Raw genomic sequence first — 26,273 nt, forward strand, 5'->3', positions numbered from 1 at the left:
AATAGTTAAGAGAAAGGAAACCTAAACAATAGAGTTATTTGATTAATCCAAAAGAAGGCAAAAGTTAAAATTTAAGCAGATAGAACTAATGGAACAAATAGGAAAAGTAAGATAACAGAGTGGTAGAAGGGCATTAATTTTACATCAATGAGAACAAAGCAGAAGTATCTGAATAGCCTACCACAAAGAGAAAGTTAAGATTTCTTACATGTCCTCGAGAAATCTAGTTTATCATAGTGGTTTTAATATGGTTTTTGAATGAATGAATAACCACATGGATGCACCAGGTAGGGTTGTTTCACTGTTGTCAAACAGATAGAAAAGGAGCCCTTGGAATTGCCTCTAACACTGGGAAACACACACCGTCACGTAGGCGTGACTCCTGTCTCCACATGCACCATTTTGCATGATATTCTTACTTGTGCGCTCAGAGCACTTCTTACAGGGACAGCTTTGTGAACTGACTCAGAAAGACAAGCAAACACGTCTTATTCCTGGGTGCTTTTTGTTCGTGTTTGTTTTGAATTCAGAAGTTTCCTACTTCCTCACGTATGTGCCTTTTTTCGCTGCAAAGGCTGTCATCTCCCTATAGGATACTGAGTTTTATAATGTCCTCTAGTCATCACCAAGTTTTCTTTCAAATTAAACAATTCCAATTGCTTTAGTCCCAGAGTATCTTCAAATAGTGATCCGACCACCGGTTAGACTTGTGAAGAGGAGGAATCCTGATTGGTTGAAGCAGAGAATCCTCATGGTTATGGTAGACTGGATAAGGAGAAAAACATTTTGAGGAAAAATACTTAAGTAAATTGATTTCTATCACATAATTCCAGAACATGCCATAGTTTCAATCAACTCCCAGTAGAGTCCTCAAGTCCAGTTCTGCCTAGCTCAAGGTAACAACAGGAGGAGCCGATGGAGATAAGAGGCACGTTTAAGAATGGCAGAACCACTGGCTCCTGTTCCAGCCTTTCCTCAATAGCCTCTTCAGATCTTTTAACTGCAATTGCAGTGCCTCCTATGTGCTGGGCACTTTATCCACCTTATGTCTAATGCTAATAACACCGCTGTTTTATGGTTTCAGAGACTGAATCAAGAATCAAACTGAGCAAGGGCAGAGAGCTAGGAAATGGCAGAGGTAAGATTCATACCAGGGTGTGCCCAACACCACCTCCTCTTATACCACGCTCTGCTTGGTAACTAATTGCTCCTGGGTTTAGACCCTTCCTTTTCCAAAGCCTGCAGAGAAATTAATCAGAAGGGATAAGAAAACTGTACAGGAGACCCAAGTGGGCGCTAGGTTTAGAGACTATTTAATATAGGGAGAAGTCCAAGATCAGAGCCAGGAGCCGGGGGAGGGCACTGGAGGCCGGACTCTGGTCCTGCGGATGCAGCCAGACGCAGGACTTCATAAGGTCTCCCGGCATCTTGTAAAAAACGCGGGTTTTGACTCAGGCGATCTCTAAAGTCCCCTTAGCCCTAAAGGTCTGTCTAAGTATTAAGAAGGCCCTGACAGCGTTCCTCCTCTCCAAGGACCATAGCATGTTTGTTCCGGGGCCTGGTTAGCCCCCGCCATCCCTGCAGCTAGTTGGGTTCGGTGCCACCGGGACCAGACCTGGGGATGCAGAAGTGGGAATCGAGTCTAGTGCTCTCTTGATTGTCGGGCCTCCAAAAAAACGGTCTCCGCATGGGTTTAAAAAGAAAACTGCGAGCCGAGGAAGTGTGACAGTCACTTTTGGAGGCTCTGGTGGCCCGCAGGCGAATCTCTCCGAGCACCCGTGTCACCAGGCTGATCGCGGGCTTATCGCCCACAGCTGGCGCTGCCGGGCCCGGGCTGGCGCCTCGCCCGGGTGGGCGGTGGCCGCGCCGGGCGCCCCCTCCGGCGAGGGCGGCATTCTGGGCCCCTCACCCGCGCCTGGCCCAGAGCGAGCGCGGCGGGCCGCGGGAGCTGCTCCTGCCGGCCGGGGCCTTCGCCCTGGCGGCTGCGGGAGGCGTCGCTGGGGCCCGACGCGCGCGGGGGGCGGGGGCGAAGCCGCGCGAGCAAAGTCCAGGCCCCTCGGTCGCAGCGCCCGGCGCTCCCAGCGGCTCGGCCAGAGGCGTACGAGGTCCGAGGTGAGGGAGGTCCCGGAGCGCCGGGAAACCACGGGACGGTGGGCGCGTGGTGGGGACAGCGGAACCTCCACCCGGAGCCCCGGACCCCGCGACTTGTGCGCACCGCCTCGGACCCCTCGGGCGGCCCTGCGAGGCTGGTTGTCCTCCCTGGGCTGGGGCAGGTGCACTTGGACCTGAAGCTGTGGTTTCTCCCTAGGCTGAGATGGATCTTGAGGCGGGAAAGAACGGAACTGTCGGACGGCCCGCGAGAGCAGAAGGTGATCTTGGACTGAACAGCAGGTATATCACCAGGCACCTCTTTGCCGTTATATGCGGAGCAGCGAGGCCAAATTAGGCCTCGGAAAGAAGCTGAGAAAATCTGTTTGATGCCTTTGGCCTATGTTTTGGAGCTTCTTTGGAGGGTCTTGTTTGAGGTTCTGACCTTTCTCAAGGAATGTTACAGAGGCTCCTTTAGCAACAGGCTCGGGAACAAGCGGCTGTCTTTGAAAAGTGCTCGCTTCCCTTTGTGCAGGGTGACTCGATGAATATCTGGGTTGTATAACATTCCCTGCATTATATAACTCAAAACTTTTACAAATAACTCTCATAAACATCATAAGATTTTTCATACTTATAGAGCATCAGACATCTGCTGATGGTTGTGCTTTTAGAACAAGAATAGTGAAGCAAAAACTCCCTGCTTCCCCTCCTTGTTCCTCTTCCTCCTTGCCTGACTCCCTCCTCGTCCTCCCAGCGCGAGGCCGGTGCCGCATTTCTCCTCTCTCCGCGGTGATGTGGGGAGGGGGCCCTAGGGCACCCTCATTCTTCCGCACCCTGCGCTTCCAAATCAGTTTACGTTCAAATGCAAGGGGGAAACATCAGCGCTTCCTTTGCTTGCCCGTCTTTCTCCCCGCGGTGGCTCTTTGGTTTCCGGGGGCCCTAGTTGAGGCCTTAGTAAGAACAGAAATGACCCGTCAATAGTGTGTTGTCTTTGTTTCCTCTTTCACTGTGGGAATAGTGAATCATTTTCGCCTTTAGCCTCAAATAGTTTATGAGGCTGTTATGGTCTCTGAGTTCATACCAGGCCATCCAGAACTAATTGACCTGTGTCATCAAGTGATCACGCAGGGGGACAAATTTATCAAGTTCTCCAGTGTGTCCTCAAGCTGCAATGGGCCTGGTGAGCCAACTGAAATATGCCTATCTGATGATTAAACCGAACCATTCTTTTAGTCTGTTAACTTATTCATACAGTGATATTGCTCTGTTCTTTCCAAATACTATGGCTCTCATTCATAGAAATTTTAGTTTGCCATATAGAATTGGAAAACTGATGGATGGTAGTATTTGTACCAGGAAGATGTGGTATTCATCAGCTGGGATTGACTGTGAAGCTATAAATAGATGGCATTTTCAGGAGGAAGGCTATTTATTGCCCTGGCTGAACATTTGATGAGTGTACAAAGGCGCTATGCCTGCAAAAAAGGCAGTAACACTCCAGAACCTAAGGAAGTTCTCAGAAGTGGAGCTCCCAGCCTGTGTTGGAAAGAAGAAAACATTTCAAAAGAGAAATACAGTATGTTAAGCATACGTTAAGACTGTGAGATTATGAAATTAAATGTAATGAGACTAATTTTTTTATAAAAAGCAGACCAAAGCTTATATGTTCAGAGGAAGTGAGACTCACTTCAGTTACTGGGGACAAATGGAGAGTTGGTTATATGCTTACTCCAATCCTGCTGCTATTGCCTGTGGCACATTCTTTTGGGCATATTTGGTGATGGATTTTCTGTCCTTTGATTTTAGCAAATATTCTAAATAATGTAAAATTAAGTTTTATGAGTAAAACTTTATCACCTACCTGGAAATTTAAGCTAAATGAAGAAACGAATCTCTGCCCTCCTGGAGTTTTTGTATGGCAGACAGACATAAATAGTACACATACTAAATAAGTAAACTACTCAAATGTTAGAGGGTAATGAATGCTATGGGAAAACATTAATCAAGGCAAAGGAAATTAGGAGTGCAAGGAGTAAGTAGTTTGCAATTTTAAATAGGATGGTTATGGTAGGTCTTATTGAGAAGGCAATATTTGAGCTCAGATATGAAAGAAATGAGAGGTGAGAGCTGTGTGGGTATCTGAAGGGAGAGCATTCCTGGCAGAGATAACTGACAATGTAAAGACCCTGCAATGGGAAAATGTTTAGTGTGTTCACAGAGGAACAGAGAGGCCAGGGAGGCTGGAGCAGGCAGGCATGGAAGTGAGAAGGGTGGTCAGAGAGGCAACAAGGAAACAGATCCTGTAGGGCCCCCGAGGCCAATGTAAGATTTTGGCTTTTATTCTGAGAGAAATGGAAATGATTGTAGGCCCTTGAGCAGAGAAGTAGCATGATATAACTTGAGTTTTTAAATGATTACTCTAGCAGTTGTGTTGAGGACAGACTAAAGTGGGCCTACATGGAAGTAGGGAGACTAGGCGGGAGTTCTCCTGCACTATTGGGATAACAATAAAAGGGTGACCAGTGGTTGAAGTCTAGATGTATTTTCAATGTAGAGCAAACAGGATTTCCTGACACCACTCCTCATAATCCTTCAGAAGAGTGGCCTTCACTATTTTTAAATCAATATGTATCTTTTTAGCAAAAGAAGAATTTACAGTGGTTCCTCCCCCACTCCCTTATCCATGAGGAATCTGTTCCACGACCCTCCTCTGGATGCCTGAAACCTACATATGCTATGTTTTTTTTCCCTATACATATATACTTATGATCAAATGTAATTTATAAAATGGGCACAGTAAGAGGTTAACAACCAAAACTAATAATAAAATACAATAATTATAATAATATGCTATAATAAAAGTTATGTGAATGTTCTCTTTTTCTCTTTCTCGGTCAAAATATCTTATTGTCCAGTGCTCACCTTTCCTCTTCTTGTGAGAATATGAGATGGTAAATTGCTTTATTAAGTCGAGAACTTTTACCTTTTCACTTAAAGAAAGCACTTTATGGCTTCTCTTTGGCATGTATAAAATGTTAGCATCATGACTCTTGTTCTTAATTAAATAAATTAAGGGTGACTTGAACACAAGCATGTGATGCTATGACTGTCGGTCAGGTAACTGAGACAGCCGCTAAGTGACTAACAGGTGGGTAGCATCTATAGTGTAGATATGCTGGACAAAGGCATGATTCATGTCCCGGACGGGATGCAGTGTGAGATTGCATCACAATATTCAGAACGGCACGCAATTAAAAACTTACGAATTGCTTATGTCTGGGATTTTCTATTTAATATTTTCAGACCACAGTTGACCGCGGGTAACTGAAACAGTGGAAAGTGAAACCGTGGATAAGGGGGGATTGTAATTGATTTCTCAGACGTTATTAACATATTCATCTTCCCTCTGTGTGTGAGCTCTGTGAGACAGGTGACCGTTTCTCATTTATCCAAATATCCTTGTAGTACCTTGGACAGTTACCTCAGTTACTCAGTGATTGCCTTGCAGTATTTGTTCAACTGGATAATTTTGACAGTTTGTGGACATTGCTGTTTTATATACGAGGTCTGACAATTAAGTTCATGAACTTGTTGCAACAATGTTGCTAACCTTTTCTGATATCAGAGGGATTATTCATTATGAATTTGTACCAACTGGACAGTTAACCAAGTTTACTGTTTGGAAGTGCTGAAAAGGCTGCGTGTAAAAGTTAGAGGACGTGAACTTTTCTCTCACAATTCATGGCTCTTGCATCACGACAATGCACCAGCTCACATGGCAGTCTGTGAGGGAGTTTTTAGCCAGGAAACAAAAAACTGTATTGGAACACCCTACCTACTCACCTGATACGGCCCCCAATGACTTCTTTCTTTACCCGAAGATAAAGGAAATGATGAAAGGAATACATTTTGATGACATTCAGGATGTCAAGGGGAATACGATGACAGCTCTGATGGCCATTCCAGAAAAAGAGTTCCAAAATTGCTTTGAAGGGTGGACTAGGCGCTGGTGTCACTGCATAGCTTCCCAAGGGGAGTATTTAGAAGGTGACCATAGTGATATTCAGCAATGAGGTATGTAGCACTTATTCTAGGGTGAGTTCGGAAACTTAATTGTCTGACCTCAAATGAAACTATTATAATAGTTGAATATGATAATTACTTAAATTAATATTAATTCACTGGAAAACATTTTGTAATAGCTTCAAATTCAAACAATTATATTTTTCACAGCAACCAAGAGAAGAAAAAGATGAAGAAAGTGAATTTGATTGGACCATTAACATTGGTAAGCTGTGAAATAATAAATGTGAATAATTCTTTCCTTTATTCAAATTTGCTGTCTTGAATCAATAGTTATACAGCCAGTACTTTAAGATTGTCTACACATGGTGATAGATTTTCTCTGCTGCACCTGTGCTGTCTTAGGTTGGTTCATTGTGGTCACGGTCCACATTCTCAAGGTGGATTGTAAAAGAGGTAGGGATAGGCTGGCTATGAAACAGAGCAGAGCTAACTGGTGTACATGGAAATTGAAAATACGACTTGTGTTTGTAGCATCAGACAAATAACCAATTTCAGAAAAATGCATCTCTGCATTTGTTTCACAAAAACTCCACATATTTAGCTTAAAATAAGCTTGCGTATAAAGAAAGTGATTGTTAACTATAGAAGTTTTAAAACAGTTAAGAAATCTGTGTTCACATTTGGCTTCCAAGAGAATTGATTAAATATGGAGTAATGATTAGAGACTTAGTATACGTTCAACACAATTCTCAGGGGCTTTCCGCTCGCACAAGCCAAACTAACATATTTTTGGAAGAAATTTTATCTGTTTTTCATTTGTAATATGTCTTAGAGAGGGGGCCCAAGAAAGTGCTTGCCTACTTTCGGTAAGTATGATGTGTTTCAAACTATGATAGCCATTATTCAACAGCAAAGAAGTTGGTATTGAGTGGCATGTCAGCTGAAATCTTCAACTTAAGTCAATGGGCAAAAAGACACCAAAATATCCTAGGTCTCAAATATCGCTGCAGATTTCTCATATCACCACAAAGCCCCTATTCATTCCCTTCTCCCTATTCTTCTGATGTTTTTGTTTAAAAGTCTCAGTAAGGGTTTGTTTTCTTTAATTTAGTGCTTTATAGAATAAATTATAAAACTAAATATGGTTTTAATGCACAGATTTTAAATTGCCTCCTACAGAAAATAAAATACCACAAACCTTAAAATAAAAGCATGGAAAATTTCATTTGAATTTAAAAGTTAAATTTAACTGTAGTCTTTTTCAGACTCTAAATAAATGTTTTTTTTTGTGTGCTGAAAGAGGTTCAAGACAAAACTGCACTCTTTTTTTGTTGTTTCTTATTTCTCTCTTTATTATTTTTCAGTTATAGCTGACATACAATGTTATATTAGTTTCAGGTGTACATCATAGTGATTAGACATTTATAAAACTGTACTCTAATGAAAGTTAGAAATGCATTGTTTTGCTGAATATCACTGAAAACAAATCTAGCTTTACTTAAGATGTTGCTGTGAAATTCATGTAATTTTAAATTTAAGCTTAGAGACAATAAAATTTTATTTAAGTAGTTTGAAAAGCATTTAAAATATTCCTCAATTTCATGTAAATGTTCTGTAAAGAGAACATTACATGATGACCTGGTCCTGAATTTGTAGCCATAGCTGAGAGACCCTACCACTCTATTTCCCTTCCCCAGGAGCCACTAAATTGAACCTTGGGGACACCAGTCCCTTTTATAGCAATTTTAAGGAGGCTTCACCATATGTTCTTGACTTTACCTGCTCCCCTTATTTCATTCCAAGCTCCACCTGGCTTCTGACCCTTTGTCTCTTTTGGCACTCTGCTTGCTCTGTGTGTTTGATGGTGGAATTTGCCCTTCTCATACTGAACTTCTGGAATTCTCTGAGGACAGTTTGCACACATCCCCCCCTACCCACCATGTGTGTCTGACCTCAGCCTGACCTGGCGTATTGACCGTGTCTGACTCAGCTTGAGCTCTCAGGGACCCCACGCCGTCAGGTCTGACTCATCACCCATTCTCCTGATACCTGTTCCTTGTCCCCAAAAGGGGATTGAGGTGGGGTGAAGAAAACAGGTAGAGGGGAAAGGTAAAAAAGAGGGGTGAGATGCATGGAACAGAGGGGAAGGTATAGAAATGGAAAAATAAGATAACTAAGATGTAGTCTGGAAGAACAGGAAAGAAGAACAAAGAGAGAGCCAGAGAGCAGTCAATCGGAATGGGGAGGAAAAGTGAGACATTGGAGAGGACTAAAAAGACAGTCGGGAAAAGTCTGTAGTATTATGACGCTGGTCGGCTACTTAGTTCTTGGATTCTTGGGTGTTATGCACTTCACTGTGACAGCTGGTGTCCCCCTCTAAGTGACAATACTAAGTACATTTTACATGGATAGCACTAAGATAAGGCCAAGATCCTTGGTGTGGCCCACGAGGCCTTTTCTACCTCTGCCTAAGGTCATCTCCCATACTTTGTACTGAGCATTTCAGGAATCCCCCTGTGTGGAGTTACTTGGGCAGTTTGTGCTATTTCTAGTCACCTTGCTGTTCTAAGCCTAAACAGCCCCCATTTCCTCTGCATTCCCCAGTTCATCTTCAGCTAACTCCCGCTGTCCTTCAAGATCCTGCAACCACCATCGTCTCCATGAGCAGAACTTCCCTGAAGTACAGATAGGCACTCCATAATGTTTGTTACGCTTCACTACTGGGCTGCGTTTTAAAACCTTGTAAGAAGATCTTGGCCTCAAAGCTTATAGGGTCTGTTTCTCCTCTGTTTGTCATTCTCCCTCTGAAATATTCTGAATGTCATTTTAAAGGATGTGATGTGTGTGTGTGTACATAATGTCTACTCCTAGCTGTTGTTGTTGTTGTTGTTGTTTTTAATTGGAGAATATTGGGGAACAGTGTGTTTTTCCAGGACCCATCAGCTCCATGTCAAGTCGTTGTTTTTCAATCTAATTGTGGAGGGCTCAGCTCACTGGCCCATGTGGGAATCGAACCAGCTTCCTTGGTGTTATGAGCACTGCACTCTGACCACTGAGCAAACTGGCCACCCCAACTCCTAGCAGTTCTTAATTTACTACCTCAGGAGCTCTGGAAGATCAAACAATGTTTTGTAGTAGAACAAAATCTTTATCCTGTCTGATTATATTGCAGTCATTCAATCAAATAAGATACTAATTAAACAGAGTCATACTGATTTCTTCACAGAATACAAAATAAGTAGAATCATGAAGTTAATCTGTCAATGTTTTAGATCAAAATTCTTTTTCTTCCCTAATACGTTTATTTGCAACTATTACCAATATATTGACCTTACATGAAGATCAAAGGACATATAATTGTGAAAAAGAGAAATTCTTTCCCACAAGGTAATATAAGTATTATTTTGTTTCCCCCCTTTTCAGTTTCGGTACTCTGATTGGCAGGATAAATTATTTATGTCCCTGGGCACAATCATGGCCATTGCTCATGGATCAGGTCTCCCCCTCATGATGATAGTATTTGGAGAAATGACTGACAGATTTGTTATTACTGCTGGAAACTTCTCTTTTCCAGGTAAGCATTTCTCTACTTTTTGTTAATGCACAGTACTCCTTTCACCGGTAAAAGATTAGAAAGTGATTTTGCTATTTATCGTGTACTTGTTTAGTGATGTAGACACCTGCGTGACTCCTGATATCACAGAAGAAATTGTAAAATTCTCAGATAATTCCTCAAATACTCATTTAAATTTCAAGAAATAGGTGTATGCTGTTTGCCAGGGTAAGGAAATATGCAGAACGCTTTGCCTCTAAATAAAGAAGGGAAGTCTCTGTACTTGAGGACAGTGAAACTGTAACAGTGAAACTGTAACAGTGTGTCTACGCAGTGATTACTGGTGATTTCAAAATATGCCAGTTAGTATGCCAGTGCTTCTTAGCTGTGCTCAGCTTGTAGATCTGTTTCTGGTTTTCTTTTTTTCTCTCCCCACCCTTTTTGTTAAAGTCATAGCCGTTTCATGTCTCTAATTTTTGGAACTTGATATAATACTTTACCAAAGATGAATGGATTCAATATGAGAATGATGCTCTTTGAAATGCACCCAAAGGACTATAATTACTGAAGGGCCAGAGGAGTCCCATAAGCTAATGCCATCTAAAGAGGAGCTGTGGCCAAATTCCAGAGAGAAAGGAGTTGCATGCTTTCCATCTACCAAGCCTGAGGCTTACTTCCTCCCCAGACATCTTGTGGACACTAAACTGGAGAAGATTGAGTGGCGCTTTGTTGGTACACAAATGGTGAAATATAAGGAAACAATACCAATAAAAAATACCAATGCAGCTTTCATAGCAGAAAACTTGAGAAAAAGTGGACCCTATCATTTAGATAATATTCAGTAAGAGTTTTCAGTATTCACTGACTGAGAAGTACATATTTTATTAGCATTGTAGCACTTAAGTGCAATTTCCTGAGAGAATACGATTTCATGATTTATACAATAGATCTGTTTACATGAAAATTGATAAACATAAATGCCTTTTAGAAATCAAAAGTGTCCTTTGAATAGGAAAAAAACTACAAAAAGAGTTTATTTATTCTCAAGTACTATTGACTCTGAGAAGAACCTCTTTATAAGAAAAATAACAAAAACAATAGTAACATTTCATTGTATTTCTTATCTACTAGGTCCTCTTTCACTTAACCCTCACAAGAACAATCCTACACAGTAGGTAATATTATCTTCTGACATATAAGGAAACTGAGGCTTGGAGAGGATAAATAACTTGTCCAAAGTTACATAGTTGGTGAGTGTTAGGACAGAATTCAAATCCAGGTCTTTCATGCTCATGACCATATAAATACATTATACTGCCAATGTAAATAATTGTGCATTCTCTTTTAAAACAAAGTGTTTGGGAAAGTTTGAAATGGATTACTCATGTTTCACCAGTGACCAAAACTTTAACATAAACACCATAAAAATAAAATTGGAGTAATAGAGGATAGTTTAAAAAGTCTTTAAGTAAATGAAGGGTAAGAATGTTCTATTTGTTTTCCTTTTACTTTTAGAAGATCTACAGATCTATTATGCGTTGATTTTTTTATACACATAAAGTGGGATGATACTCATATTCAGACACATTCATCAAAAATTGGTTTCAATTCAGTGTTTAAAAAATCAGATTAACAGATAAATGGGTAAACAAAATGTGGTATATTATACAACGGAATATTATTCAGCCTTAAAAAAGGAAGGAAATCGTGACACATGCTACAGCATGTGTGAACCTTGAGGACATTATGCTATGTGAAATAAGCCAGTCACAAAAAGACAAATGCTGTATGATTCCACTTCTATGAGTTATCTAGAGTAGTCCAATTCATAGAAACAGAACATAGAATAGTGGTTACCAGGAACTGAGGGGAGGAGGAAATGGAGAGCGGTTTAATGTGTACAGCTTCAGTTTGGGAACATGAAAACGTTTTGGAGATTGGTTGTACAACAATGTAAATGTACTATACTTAGTAACACTACTGAACTATACATTTCAAAACGATTAAGATGGTAAATTTCATGTTTATGTGTATTTTATCACCACTAAACTTTTTAAAAAATCAGATTAAAACAATGCAACATACTAATCACAGATAAGTCAGCACTTGTATCATTTTTATGTCTTGTTTTTAGAATACCAGCTTCTTTTTAACTTGTTTCTAATTATGCAACTGAATTGCTCTGAAGCTGGACATGGCAGACAGGTACCATGTGCTGTGCCCTGGGCCACAGTCAATGTCTCTCTGGGGAATGGCATGAGCAAGTCACTTACAAACCTGTGTTTGCTGGAGTACTAAAGTCACCAGAGTTGCTAACTTAGTTTCAGTAGCCTCCAAATTATATGGCCCTTGGTTTTCCATAGCCACATTTGTTACTAGGCCTATTGGCCATCTTGGGGGATTTGGAATGGGAAATCCCTCTAATGTTATTAATTTCCAATGTCCACTCTTTGTTGGTTTGTAAAAGTAATAATCTCATACCTCTTTGGAGGAAACAAAATCTGTAAATGACATACTAACTTTGCATCTAGAGAGCTCATTGATATGTTTAGAGTTGTAGAGTTTAGCAATGATCATGGAGGTTGAGAGAAGACAGAGGAGTTAGCTGTACTTGGCTGAGCTGGAAGGCTCATCTCATAGAGATGATGTTTGTTTAGAGTCTATTCTTCAGAATTGTTGGATTCTTGGACAGCTAGACTTAATAGGAGCCAAATGAGAAGGGAATGTTAGAAGAAAAAATGGTTTAAATTACAAGAGGGTCTGACAATGATTTATTATGAACAGAGCCTGTCCTTGTCAACAGAATAAAGCCACTCCATGACAAGGTCATTCCCTCACAATGACTCAGTTGTGCAGAAACTATGCATAAAACATTCTGCATCCAAAACCTTAAGGACAGAATCAGAGGAAAGAGTTTTTCTGCAGAGTATCATGAACTTGATGTATTTTATGCCAAGTCTATGTGACTGTAATAATCTAGGATATTCTATGGAGAAATGAATATACCTTGCTTGTCCTTGCATTACTTTGAGGTTGAGAGGAAAACACATTTTCCCTGAGCCCCTTGTTACCTTAATTAACTGTCCATACTGCCTAACCTGCCTGGACAAATACTAGGTCTTTGTTTTGTGCTGAATATTTCCATATGACAAAAGGAGTCTTTGGCAGATTTGAGGAAGGCAGACATTGATTTACTTTGGGACTCAAAAGTGACAGCCAGGACACCCTGTGTTATGTCTCTCTAAGTAATCTTTAAGGTATAGAGTTATTATTTAGGCCCTTCACTCACTAGCTGTATGAGTGAAAGTTACTTTTAACCTCTGTAATTCGTACTGTTCTGATCTTTGAAAGGTAATCATAGACTTACTGATAGAATTAAATGGAATGATTTATGTAGAGTGTATGGATCATAGTAAATACCAGTAAATATTAGGGAAAACTAGCTGTAAGAACAGGGAAATGAAGCAACCACTCTAAAATTCTGTTTTTTTATCGATAAAATGGATGAATCCTATTTGAGAGCGCTCTAAAATAAAAAGGCAGGTTCAAGAATCCCCCATTTTCTTGTTATGGGAGGCATTCAGGTGGATGAGAGTGAGTTCTCCAGCTTGACACATTTGAATCAAGTGGGGGTATTTTTAGAAATATTATCTCTAGATTCAGTCCAAGGTTCTAACTTATGGTCTTGGGTGGAGCCTGGGCGTCTGTATTTTTTTCAAGTTTCCCATGTGAGTATCACAGGCAGATAGCATTGAGAACCCCCAAACCAGACAACTATTTGGAGATTGTTTATGAAATTGACTGAAGCATAATAGGAAGCATCTGAGAAGACCAGGTCTCCACCCTTTCCAGATCTAGAATCCCATGAGATTTTGAAATCTAGAATTCCAGATCTAGAATCTCATAACTTCTGGGAACACATCAACAAACATTTGTCTCACCTTTGTCCCCAGGCAGCAGAAACTCTTGCTTTCCTGAGGGTTCTGGAGCTCCTGACCAAGAACTAGATTGCCATTCTTGGCCTGGGACTCTGAGAAAGGAGCAGGTCAAATTTGGGATGCGCATAAATTCTTATTTCCTAGGAGGGAGTATCAATCTGAATTGCAATATCCTCCTTGAGAGAATTTGAAAGTTTGAGGTAGGTGTTGGAGGAGAATAAAACTCATTTAAGATTTCACCTGATTTCTAAGTTCATGGAAAAAACTAGCCCTGTACACATATAACCGGAAGTTTCCCAAGGTTTTGAACAATGATTCCTACAAATACCACAGCTTTCGGATAGCTTATCTGCCTCTAATTCCAGCAGCACAGTTCCAATTTGGCAAAGCAAAGATGCATATTTAAGAACTCAGGAAGGAAATGAGCACACAGAACTGAACTGATAAGAACAGAAGGAAAATAGGGTATGATTCCTCAAGGACCTGATAGGCAACAAAGAGCTAGATTAATAAGCAGAAACACTTTTACTGGGAACATCAGAAGTTACAATCCTGAGGGAAAAATTATACCTGGTAATTGATCCTAACAATACTTTAAGTTTTAAATAAATTTCAACTTTACCTCCCTTTGGAAGAAGTAAGGAGGATACAGAGCACTCAGGAAACATGACCTCCGGGTTATTTATACATGATAAAGGAACAAAGATAGATTAGTTTCACTCCTAGCATCATGGTAAATGGGAAATACTTACCCTGGAATGTTGTCTCAACAATGCTGTGGCAATATTTTATCCTATTATTTTGTGACTGCGGTATATGAACTATCTCCTTTTTATTTTTTCACTTTGTGTTTTCAAAAAGTGAAAAGTCATCACTACATGAATCAATCAGTATAGTATAGCGTTAGGGCATTCAGCCGATTTTGAGTAAGTTACTTTATCTCTCTGCTCCTCAATTTCCTTGTTTGTAAAATGGAGATTTCTGAAACAGTCCTACCTCATAGGGTTGTTGTGAAAATTAAATGAATTACTCCACGTACAAGTTCCGACAATTAAGTTCACGAACTCATCCTAGAAAAAGTGCTACATACCTCATTGCTGAATATCACTACAGTCACGTTCGAAGTACTCCCCTTGGGAAGCTATGCACCGATGCCAGTGCCTAGTCCACTCTTCAAAGCAATTTCGGAACTCTTTTTCTGGAATGGCCATCAGAACTGTCGTCGTATTTCCCTCAATATCCTGAATGTCATCAAAATGTCTTCCTTTCAATATTTCCTTTGTCTTCAGGTAAAGAAAGAAGTCATTGGGGGCCAGATCAGGTAAGTAGGGAGGGTGTTCCAATGCAGTTATTTGTTTACTGGCTAAAAACTCCCTCACAGACAGTGCCATGTGAGCTGGCGCACTGTTGTGATGCAAGAGCCAGGAATTGTTTGTGAAAAGTTCAGGTCGTCTAACTTTTTCATGCAGCCTTTTCAGCACTTCCAAATAGTCAACTTGGTTAACTGTTTGTCCAGTTGGTACAAATTCATTATGAATAGTCCCTCTGATATCAAAAAAGGGTAGCAACATCATTGCAAGAATTTCGTGAACTTAATTGTCAGACCTCGTAAAGTGTTCAGAACAGAGCCTGGCATAAAATAAATGCTTAATAAATGCTAGTTATGAAAACCAGGAGAGGCACACTGACATTTTTATCAAATTAGCTCAAACTAATGGACAGTACATTTCCTTCTAATTAATACTGCTTTAAAACTACCAGAATACAGTTTTGCTAGTAAACAAGACATGGAATACAGGACAATCCACTGACTTATCTTTGAGCAACTCAGTTTTCTTCCTTGTCTTTAAGTTTTCTTTCTTTACAGTGAATGTATTTCAGCCTTTCTAGTACCTAGGTCATATGGAAGCATGTAAGGAAAACACACATATATTAAAATAAAGTGCTTCGAGCCACTAAGACAAAAAGTGTCCCTTAAATCATGTATTTTCTGTTTGGACCTTTTGTGTTTTCCTCCTCTGCCTTCTGTAGCTCCTCTCTGCTGCCTTAGGAAGCTGCTTGGCTGAAAGCACGGCACCACTGGGATGGGGGAAGAACCTGGGAGGCTTATCTTCCCCCATGTGGACCCTAGATATCCTGCACCTAAACCATCGGGCTCTTTCCTTGAATAAAGTGACAAGAGTACACTTGAAAAGTGAAAAGAATAGAGAAAAAAGGTTTTCAAAGCCTGGCAATATCTATTAGTAGTTCAACCTTTCAAAAATGTCTTATGTTTGTTTTGTTTTGTTTTTATTTTTAGTGAATTTTACATTGTCAATGTTAAATCCAGGCAGAATTCTGGAAGAAGAAATGACTAGGTAATTGGCTAATATATATATATATATATATATATATTTACTCTTTACCTTTTGTTTTGCTCTTTAACCTATTGTTATGATTTATACCACCCCCCCACCCTGCCATGTAAAGTAAGTTGCATACATATGGCCCTTTACTAACAAATACTTCAGTGTGGTTCCTCAGAATAGGATATTCTCTTCATAACCACAGTACAGGTATCAACTTCAGTAAACGTAATATTGATACAATACTATGATCTACTCTGCCGTCTGTAATCCAATTTTGCCAGCTGGTCCCATGATGTCATTTATGGCATTCCCCCTCCTCTATTGGCCTTCTTAATAGACATCTCAAAAGCCTGTAACATAATGTTTGTATGGTTATTTATCAATTAATGTTGCTGATATAAATGAATAACTATTTGAATGCTGCAGGGGTTCTATCTGGAAAAAGTTTGTAAAATTATATGAAAAATTTATTTGAAAGCATTGAAAAGGGATTTATTATTTTTAAAGGTACTAACTTTCCTCTAATACCTCTAAGCCTTTGCTCCAAATTAATTTGAATTCATGATATTTTAGCATACTATTTAAAAAGAGTTTCAAATTCTGCCAAATAGAAAGAGGCATTTTTTTAGTTCTATGTGTAAACAATATGAGAAAACTTACACTCAGAACCGTTTCACATGCTCAATCTTTGTATTCCTATATTTGCAATATGTGAATAGTAGTAAAAATTTTCAGTAAAAGCTATGCAGTTCTAGGATATTAATTATGAAAGAAGAATAAAATTGTATCTATTAATTGTCAATGTCAGTTTTAAATTGATTCATTAACACCACTATTTTTTTTTGCAGTTACCCACAAAAATTTATCTGTTTTCTTTGGCTGATAATCAAGAAAATAGATTTGCTATTGTCCTCTTGTAATTTAAGAGAAAAAAATTTAATTTGTATTTGTTATAATATCCTACACAATCTTTGTGATAAGTTCAGTAAGTTTATTAATTCCCAATTCTGAAAATTACTCCTGAAAGATACGAATAAAGGGACATTATTTAAAAGAAACTTTCTAACTGTTTTCCAGATATGCATATTATTACTCAGGATTAGGTGCTGGAGTTCTCGTTGCTGCCTATATACAAGTTTCATTTTGGACTTTGGCAGCCGGCCGACAGATTAGGAAAATTAGGAAAGAGTTTTTTCATGCCATTCTACGACAAGAACTAGGCTGGTTTGACATGAACGACACCACTGAACTCAATACACGGCTAACAGAGTAAGTGTATTCTTAATGTCATACTTTCATAAAGAAGAAATTAACCACTGACTATGTGAAAATGTGTCATGGGAAGATTTTAAGTGAAAAAAGGTTACTAGATTAAGCATACGATACGTATTGGAAATAGACGATCTGACAGCCATTTCTAGCACGTACAGCCTATGCCACAGTGTATTTCACTTATCTGTTAGTTTTTCTCTTCAGTTATACAGTAGGTTTATTTGAGGACTGAGCTCTCACATCTTACATACTTGTTTATCTCTCATGAAGCTTATCACAGGGCCTGATAGGCGTTTACTCAATTAAGGTGGTTGAATGAATGAATAAATGATTGAATGAATTGACAAAGAGACTTGTCTTCGTAACTGTTGGCTTCACTTATTCCACAAATATTTGAGGGCCTACTATGTGCCAAGCACTATTCTAGATGTTCGTGATACACCAGTGACCAAGACTAAGATCTCTTCCTCTTGTTGCTTACATTCCAGCAGGGCGAGATAGATGACAAAGTTTTTCTTACTGGAGATCCCGGTAAGAGTGTAGTGAGCAAATGAGGTGAAAATAAAGGAAAGATCAAGGCATTTAGGACCTGGTTGGCCTCGGAAGGACTTCAGCACTCACTCTTAGTGAAATGGGCAGCCATTGCATGTTTTTGATTGAAGAGTAACACATTCAGACTTCCAGTTTCAAACGATCACATTGGCTGCTGTAGTGAGAATACAGTGGATTGAGAACAGGGCAAGTAGAAGCAAAGAGCTCTTCTCTATTACCATTGTAATGCCCTTCCTAACTTCTGCTTTTAAACAAGTTGACTCATGTTGAAAATGTTAATGCTTCTCTACTAGGATTAACGAATTTAATAGTATCAACTTTAATGATATTAACTTCTTAGGAGCATGAACTAATCCTGAATTTCTTCCTTTGTACAGCATTTAGGTGGGGAAAAATATCAGTCGAGAGGCTAAGACTCTGAAAGAGGCTTGCAGTAGTGTGAATAAGTTTTACCTGTCAATGTGTTTGTTAGATGTCTGCTTCACCTTTCTAACTGAAGACCTCCTGCCTGTAACCAATTAGGTGTGATCTTTTTTAGTGACATCTCCAAAATCAGTGAAGGAATTGGTGACAAGGTTGGAATGTTCTTTCAAGCAGTAGCCACGTTTTTTGCAGGATTCATAGTGGGGTTCATCAGAGGATGGAAGCTCACCCTTGTGATTATGGCCATCAGCCCTATCCTGGGACTCTCTGCAGCTGTTTGGGCAAAGGTGTGTGAAACGTGGGCATTTTCATGTGTGGGAACCCATACATCCAAAGTTATGTTTTGTTGTTGTTGTTGTTGTTGTCATTGTTGTTCTTAAGGAGTGTGTAGCTCACAGTGGCCCATGTGGGGATCGAACCTGCAACCTTAGTGTTATCAGCACCACATTCTAACCAACTGAGCTAACCAGCCATCCCTCAAGTTATGTTTAATATGCAGGATTCTGGTACTTGTGGCGGTGCTGATCTGTGTTAAATGTCAGTTGAAGCCACATTTTTAGAAGCATGTTGCTAATATGGTACTTTAATAAGGAAGTTTATTTTTAATGTGTTTCAAAAATGTTACATTTTTTGCACTGTTATTATTTCTTTGGGTAAATCCTCGGGTGTGGCAGTTTAAATTATATCTACGGTTATGTCCTTATTTAAGGAAAAACAATTTTAAAATATAACATTCCTCCAAACGACTGTGTGAATGTAAACAAATTAAATAAAGTTGGGATTTGTTCTGTTTATTTTTACTTGCACATTGACAGTTAAGTGGCAGTCTGCCAATTTTGCCTTACAACAAAATACACATAACCTGTTCTATTTCAGCCAACGCTGCAGAGTTGACAAATTTTACTGGCAATTTTTGCTCATTCTGGGGTTGATGATTTACTTAACAAACTACTTGTATCTCTTTTATTTTGACCCTTCCTTTACCTTTCTCCTGCAATATCTTATTTAGCCATCTTTATTACTTAGTAGAATGTCCAAGAGTAGATCTGGAAGTATTATTTTCATAGGAATTAAAAATCGTGACACAATAGAGGAAGGGATGGGGAATCCTTTCAAAGCAGTATTGTTTTATTTTAGTTTATTTTGCAATTAGAAAAAAACACATCATAGTTCAAGGTCAGACAATTAAGTTTGCGAACTAATCCTGGAAAATGTGTTACACACCTCATTGCTGAATATCACTATAATCACCTTCAAAGAACTCCCCTTGGGAAACTATGCACTGATGCCAGTACCTAGTCCACCTTTCAAAGCAATTTTGGAACTCGTTTTCTGGAATGGCCATCAGAGCTGTCATCGTATTACCCTTGATGTCCTGAATGTCATCAAAATGTCTTCCTTTCAATATTTCCTTTATCTTCGGGTAAAGAAAAAAATCTTTGGGGGTCAGATCAGGTGAATAGGGAGGGTGTTCCAATACAGTTATTTGTTTACTGGCTAAAAGCTCCCTCACAGACTGTGCCATGTGAGCTGGTGCATTGTCATGATGCAAGAGCCATGAATTGCTGGCGAAAAGTTCAGGTCATCTAACTTTTTCACGCAGTCCTTTTCAGCACTTCCAAATGGTAAACTTGGTTAACTGTTTGTCCAGTTGGTACAAATTCATAATGAATAATCCATTTGGTATCAAATAAAGGTTAGCAACATCATTGCAACAAGTTCGCAAACTTAATTGTCAAAACTCATAGATGTGGAACTCGAACAGTTCCCAAAAATGCTTTTTAGAGAGTTATGTGTAGCTTTCCTTTTCTTGACTACTCTTGGGGGGACAGGCATATCATGAGGGTCGATGAGATCTAGCCTGTGTGGGGTAGAAGGAGTCATTGGATCTGGTACAGTGAGTGTTGTTTGCTTCATGATTTCAATATTTGGTAAAGGACAGGATTTGGGGAAAAAAAGTAACTTTAAAGGTTGACCAGACTGTCTTTTAACTTTTCTCCCCATATAAAAGTCATGAATGTTTCTCTTCTGTCCAGATACTCTCAGCATTTAGTGACAAAGAACTAGCAGCATATGCGAAAGCTGGCGCTGTGGCAGAAGAGGCTCTGGGGGCCATCCGGACCGTGATAGCTTTTGGGGGCCAGGACAAAGAGCTGGAAAGGTCAGGAAGGTTCTTTGTCCACTGGTTCAAAGAACCCACTTTTACTTTTTGTTGCTCATTCTTTTGTGGTATGTGTTCACGATTTTCCTTTTCCTACTAGTAAAACCTCCCCCAGAAAAGATAGGCACCCTTTACTGATGGCTAGAGTTCAATGTCAGACTTTAACACAGGGTTCTTACCCTTTACATTTCATGGACTCCTTTGGCAGTCTGATGAGGCCTGTGGACTTCTTTCTTAGAATAATGATTTCACATGCATAAAACAAAATCCATTGGATTGCCAAGAAAACCAATAATATTGAAGTTCAATTACCAAAATATTTTTAAACTGTGATACAGCAAACACATGTCTCTTATATTAACGTATTAAATAATAAAAGCTAACTATGGGTCTCATAGCTACTGTAATTCCAAAGTAGGGATGTGAGTAAAAGATACTTGAATACATTTGCATCAGTTGTAACATGATGTGAAAATGATCTGGGATTTCTATGGGCAACAAAGTCAGAGTTACTGTTAATACTACAGAGGTTTGTTGCCTGCATTGATAATGAAAGGAAATGCTAAATTTCAATCAGAAGTTAGTGAAAATAATTATGTAATCTTTTCCCCTTTCAAGTTCCTTGACCTCAGATCCCAAGTTAAGTACCACTGCTCTAAAGAATCTTGATACACAAAAATCTAAATGCCAGAACAAAGCCCACTGGTAAAGCCTACTCCTTCCACTTTACCCAACCAGTTTACTTAAAACAATAACATCCCTAATATAGTCAAAGTATAATTCTGTGTGAAGTATTTTCTTTTGCCATTCTATGGAACTCCTGATCCTGACACCTCTTTGAAATAGAAACTCTTGGAAATTCTCCCGCATGAAAACCAGTTTCCTAATTTCCTCCATTTCATTTTCTATTTTTCTCTTCCTTAAGCCCTCTTCAAAGCCCCCATGTGCCTGGTTCTCTAACTTCTCCCTTTTTCTCTCTTACTGCTGCTTCCTGTACACAATAGCCCACACAGACCACACTAACCCTCTCTTGGACCTCAGGATGTGAGTGTAATCAGTGCCGCTCCATTAGCTGCAGTAAGCAAGCCGCCTAAGTGAAGGTAATTACAGCATGTCCACCACTGTCACCGGAGCCTTGCATCACATTGGGGCCGATGTAAATGTCCCTGCAAACGCCTTGAGGCCCAGCCCGGGACTAATCCTAGTGCTGGGCCCGGCATGCTGTTTGTCTCCCCCAGAGACTCAGCTCTGCTAAATGAGTGCAGAGCCTAACAGTGAGGAACGGACACTGAAGAGTTGGGTTCTTCAATTAAAAAGACAAACTTTTTGGTGGCAGCATACATTCTTTACAAACTGATAAATGATCAACATCTCATCTGGGTAAACGGAAAAAAAAAAAGGATGTTGTTTGTTTTTTGTTAGAAACAGAAATACCTATTTTATATGGTATTTTCCCAACGTCTCATTGTATATCCATTGGATTTTTTTCCTGAATTTAGGGAGCCTAATTAAATTTTATACACTCTCTGTGTCTAATGTGGAAAGATAGATTTAATTTAAATTGATGTAAAAAACATGGTAATTTAACAGAACCATTGTAGACAGTTGTACCTTCGTATCAAATCCTAGAAGCCAGTAATATGAATTTTAATTACTATTCAAAAATATGATAGTAGAATGAGCAATATTCAGAAAGAGGTTGAATTCTAAAACAATAATAGCAATAATAATAGCAATAGGCATTATCAGGTTTTGCCAACTATGTGCCAGCGCTGTACTAGCTACTTTCTATAAGTAAGTATCTGTCAGCCTCACAATTATCTTGCAAGGTAGGCATTAACTTCATTTTACAGATGATGAAACTAAAATCTAGAAAGATTGAGTAAGAACCCATATCCCACAAGTAGTGACCACTTTATAATCTTGTATCCTGGCTTGACAGTTGAAAGTCAACCTAATACAAAAAATTAAAATGAAACAAAGCAAAAACAAAAACAAAAACGAAAGACCCATGCTTAAGTACAAGACCATGTAAAATTCCTGTCCCTCACCCCATGGGGCAATAGTGAAAGGATTTTCTTTTCTCTAGAGAAGAGAAATTGAACTGTGTAAAGAATCTAACTATTTTAAGAGTCCTGAATAGTATTAACATTTTGGTGCCATTCTTGATTGGCTTGGTTTCTCTCCTTCTACCTTGACCTTGATTTGTGATACTGGCCCTGAAGGTGATGATGACGCTCTTCCAAATCCTACGGGTGAGAGTTCAGTTCTGGAACAGCTACAGGAACTTTGGTTGTATTGGTGAGGACCAAGGGAGGTGGGTCCAGGCCAGTAAAGAGAAGGCCCAGATTGGTTCTCCTCCTGGCTGATCCCAAAATGGTTCAGTTCCCTGAAAGCTGGGTCTCCCCAGGGGTTTCTTCCTTTGATGGCTTTGTTCCTTAAACCTCTAACTATACAGGAGGTTAATATGGCTCAGATTGTCGATTGATTTCTTATTATAACATTTCCCCCTCATTTTCTGGTAGGTATCAGAAACATCTAGAAAATGCCAAAAAGATTGGAATTAAAAAAGCTATTTCAGCAAACATTTCCATGGGCATTGCCTTCCTGTTAATATATGGATCATATGCACTAGCCTTCTGGTATGGATCTACTCTAGTTATATCAAAAGAATATACTCTCGGAAATGCAATGACAGTGAGTACTTTTCCTAATATTTATGAAGAGTCTGAAAATATTGTTTATCCATTTCTTTACTTTCACATTCCTCCTTTTGGAAGGATGAGCCATGATTGTAGTATCTTTCCTTTTGGTGAATCTTTGCTCTGTCCTGTGGGCAGAGTTGGCCTTCTCGAATACACAAGTCATAATTATGAGTATGGGCAAGAAAACAGCATGTTGTAAGACCAATTAAAAAATGTATACAACGTATAAAAGAAAATAAAAATTGAATGAATTTATGAGTGAACAAATATGGATTGGAGCCATCCTCATTCTGCCCTTGAGTTTCATTATAGAAGAAAGTAAAGATTATTCTAGATAGGTCATAGTGTGAGAGAATGTTAAATTTACATAATATAAAATATCAGCTATACGAAATAGAAGATGAAAAGTTATTTTAGTCTGTTTTTGTTTTTCAAAATGAAAATAGCTTTAGTTTATGATTATAGAAACAAAATATACTATTTATAAAAAGGATTAGAGTACAATATTTTAAAAATTAAGAGTTACTTAGAATTACTTGTAGTCTAATAATCCATATACATTTAATGATAACTTTTGGTATATATCTTCCAGATCATTTTCTATACATCACGTGTTTTTTTCTTTCAAAAGTGGGATTGTATTATGCATAGCATTTTATAACCTTGTTTATAAACTAGCAATATTTTGAGACCATTTTTTCCATGTCAGTGAGAAACGGAACAACATGTAACCATTCAAATAGCAATTTTTTAAAACCTGCACTTCCTTATCTTTCTAAACAGAAGACAATGCACACAATTTGGCCCTTTGCTGATGACTTAGAACCATTATGAAAATTAATCACTTCAAAATGTTTTCTAGAGTAGTATCTTCAGACTGCATTGAGGTGTTGAGGGCTATTTGGCTGGATGATGTTTCATAATTGCTATGTCTTTTTTTCTTCTTCTTCTTATTTTGGTCTCTCTGGTTATCAGTTTGGAAGCTCTCCACCTTTCTTCACTTCCTTGCTTGCTAAATTTAATGAAAAAGGGAGATTGAATTTTGACTTTACCATTCACCTTTTGTAACAAGTGTCTCCTCTCTGGTCTAGTCTCCTTGTTTGTAGTATGTGGACAGTGACATGTCCACAGCAGGGCTGGAGAGTGATATCTATGTTGCAGGGAGCCCAGCAATGCCCTATGCATAAAGCCTCTAGTGCATTAAATTTATAACATCTATTTGGGTAGAGACTTTTTTGCTATCTTACTGGTTCTTATCTGTATTGCAGATAGTGAATAGATATACGAGGGATATTTGAGTTCTGGGTACGTGAAGTGTTATTGCTACTGTCTTCTGAGAAAAGCCGAACTATGTATAGAAGCTTCACTATGCCCAAAGAGAAAGGAGTAATTTCTCTTCACTTATGTTTTCCTCAGTTAAATATGCAAATAAGCAGGATTCCTGAAGCTATATTCTTGCCTTTTCTATATCATTGTATTTTCCTAGTGGACAATCATATGAAGGGAAATGTGTTAAGTTTTACATGCTATAGTACAGAATAATTGTGTAAAGGAATTATTAATCAGTGCACACAGGTGTTTTATAATGTATGAAGTGTTACCTTTTATATTAAAAGTCATATCAAAATATGTATATAAAATGGTACTTTTTAAGGAAAATTCCATTGGGTCAAAATCTATCATGTTTCATCTTGAACATTCTGTGTAATTCAATGCAGTTAGAGAAAATCATATAGGACTGATAATAATACTGATGGAAAACGCTTCCCTGTGGTGGCATTAGCTTCAGAGTCAAAAAAATAGGTTTGAAAATTTTTCCGATTCTGTATAAGTTCAGGAGAAAGGGACAGATAGTTTGGCAAGCTAGACAAAAAAAATATTTTTGAGGTTGAAGAAACCCATTTGAGCAATGAAATGCTGTAGTAACCTTGAAAATTTTGCTCTTTGAAAAAAAATAATAATAAAGGGTAAAGCTAAACTCAATCTTTTGTATAGTGTGTTTCAAACAAACCATATTTAAGATAATATGAATGGGACTTACAATTTTTCCTCCTGTTCTTTTGCTCAGGTCTTTTTTTCAATCCTGATCGGAGCTTTCAGTGTTGGACAGGCTGCTCCATGTATTGATGCTTTTGCCAATGCAAGAGGAGCAGCGTGTGTGATCTTTGATATTATAGATAATGTGAGTTATTTATTATTTTAATGCTGAAAAGTGTGTTTGTCTAACCCTTTGGGGCTTGGCTTTAGGTTAAATCTGGCTTTAGGTTAAATAGCATGTGAAAATTAATTAAATTATCAATCTCTTCTTAATAAGGAATGAAACAAAATGCCTCTTATTAATATTTCTAAAAGTTTCCCTTTAAAAAATATAATAACATTGATCTCATTTTGGAAAAGTACATATGCACTAGTCTTCTTGGTAGAGTTCAGAGCTAAGATGTTTGTCTTCCTAGTTTTTCTCCTTTTCTCTTTCATTTTTTAGCCAGACTGAGAATATCATGATTTCTATACAGGATGAGTGAGTGGAAAAATTATTGTTGGGACCAAAATTGACAGTATGTTTTGCTGTGGGTTGCCCCCTTCAAAAAAAAATTGATCACTGCATGTTTGATATGATTTTGAATCAACTAAATTGAATAAGTTGCACTGACTGCAGTGAAATGAAATAGTTTTGACATACGAAAGTATGCCATTGTATGTATACAGATAAAATGCAAAGACAAAAGTGAAGTTTGGTCATTTAATCCAAGCAATTCTTCCTGTTTCATTGATCTAAGTCATGAGAAAATTGCTCAGCTTTTGAATATATTGAATGTTTACATTGTTCCTAAATAATTTGCTCTAACCGATTGTTCAGTCAATCTTCTCAACCCAATCCATTACATTTATTATTTAGGAATACGCTAATTTTCACTAAATGCTGAAATATCAATTATATTATTTTTCGTTATTATACTTGTGTAAACATGCATATTTGACAATTTAAAATATTTATAAGGATATGCCAAAATCTTAAAGTGAAATATTTTGCAAAATGCAATGAGTATATCCCTTACATTCTTTTGAGGAAATGCCTGTTTTCTGAGAATGAATATTTCCTTACACACACACACACACAAAACATCTTTACCTTGGGTTCTGTCTCATGTGAGAGAGATTACGTCATTCCAGGTCTTATTTTTGGGATTTGTTGAATCATATTCC

The 26,273-nt window shown here is 38.5% G+C and overlaps 1 protein-coding gene across 2 annotated transcripts in view; it reads left to right on the forward strand.

Annotated features, from left to right (window-relative positions):
• The first annotated feature begins 1,938 nt into the window (after positions 1-1,938).
• ABCB4 (ATP binding cassette subfamily B member 4) overlaps positions 1,939-26,273 on the forward strand; it is a 72,433-nt gene continuing 48,098 nt past the window's right edge. The window contains exons 1-10 of one of the 2 annotated variants that reach the window (XM_033087998.1): positions 1,939-2,112; positions 2,309-2,391; positions 6,325-6,379; positions 9,541-9,691; positions 15,908-15,965; positions 17,034-17,225; positions 18,319-18,490; positions 20,240-20,364; positions 22,890-23,061; positions 25,138-25,251. In XM_033087998.1, coding sequence (XP_032943889.1) covers positions 2,315-2,391; positions 6,325-6,379; positions 9,541-9,691; positions 15,908-15,965; positions 17,034-17,225; positions 18,319-18,490; positions 20,240-20,364; positions 22,890-23,061; positions 25,138-25,251 — 1,116 coding nt within the window. In that variant the 5' untranslated portion in view covers positions 1,939-2,112; positions 2,309-2,314. Of the gene's footprint in view, positions 2,113-2,308; positions 2,392-6,324; positions 6,380-9,540; positions 9,692-15,907; positions 15,966-17,033; positions 17,226-18,318; positions 18,491-20,239; positions 20,365-22,889; positions 23,062-25,137; positions 25,252-26,273 lie in introns of those variants that run through there. The other variant, XM_033087999.1, reaches the window with a different exon arrangement.

The sequence above is a fragment of the Rhinolophus ferrumequinum genome, chromosome 20 (assembly GCF_004115265.2).
Source record: "Rhinolophus ferrumequinum isolate MPI-CBG mRhiFer1 chromosome 20, mRhiFer1_v1.p, whole genome shotgun sequence".
NCBI classification, from domain to species: domain Eukaryota; kingdom Metazoa; phylum Chordata; class Mammalia; order Chiroptera; family Rhinolophidae; genus Rhinolophus; species Rhinolophus ferrumequinum.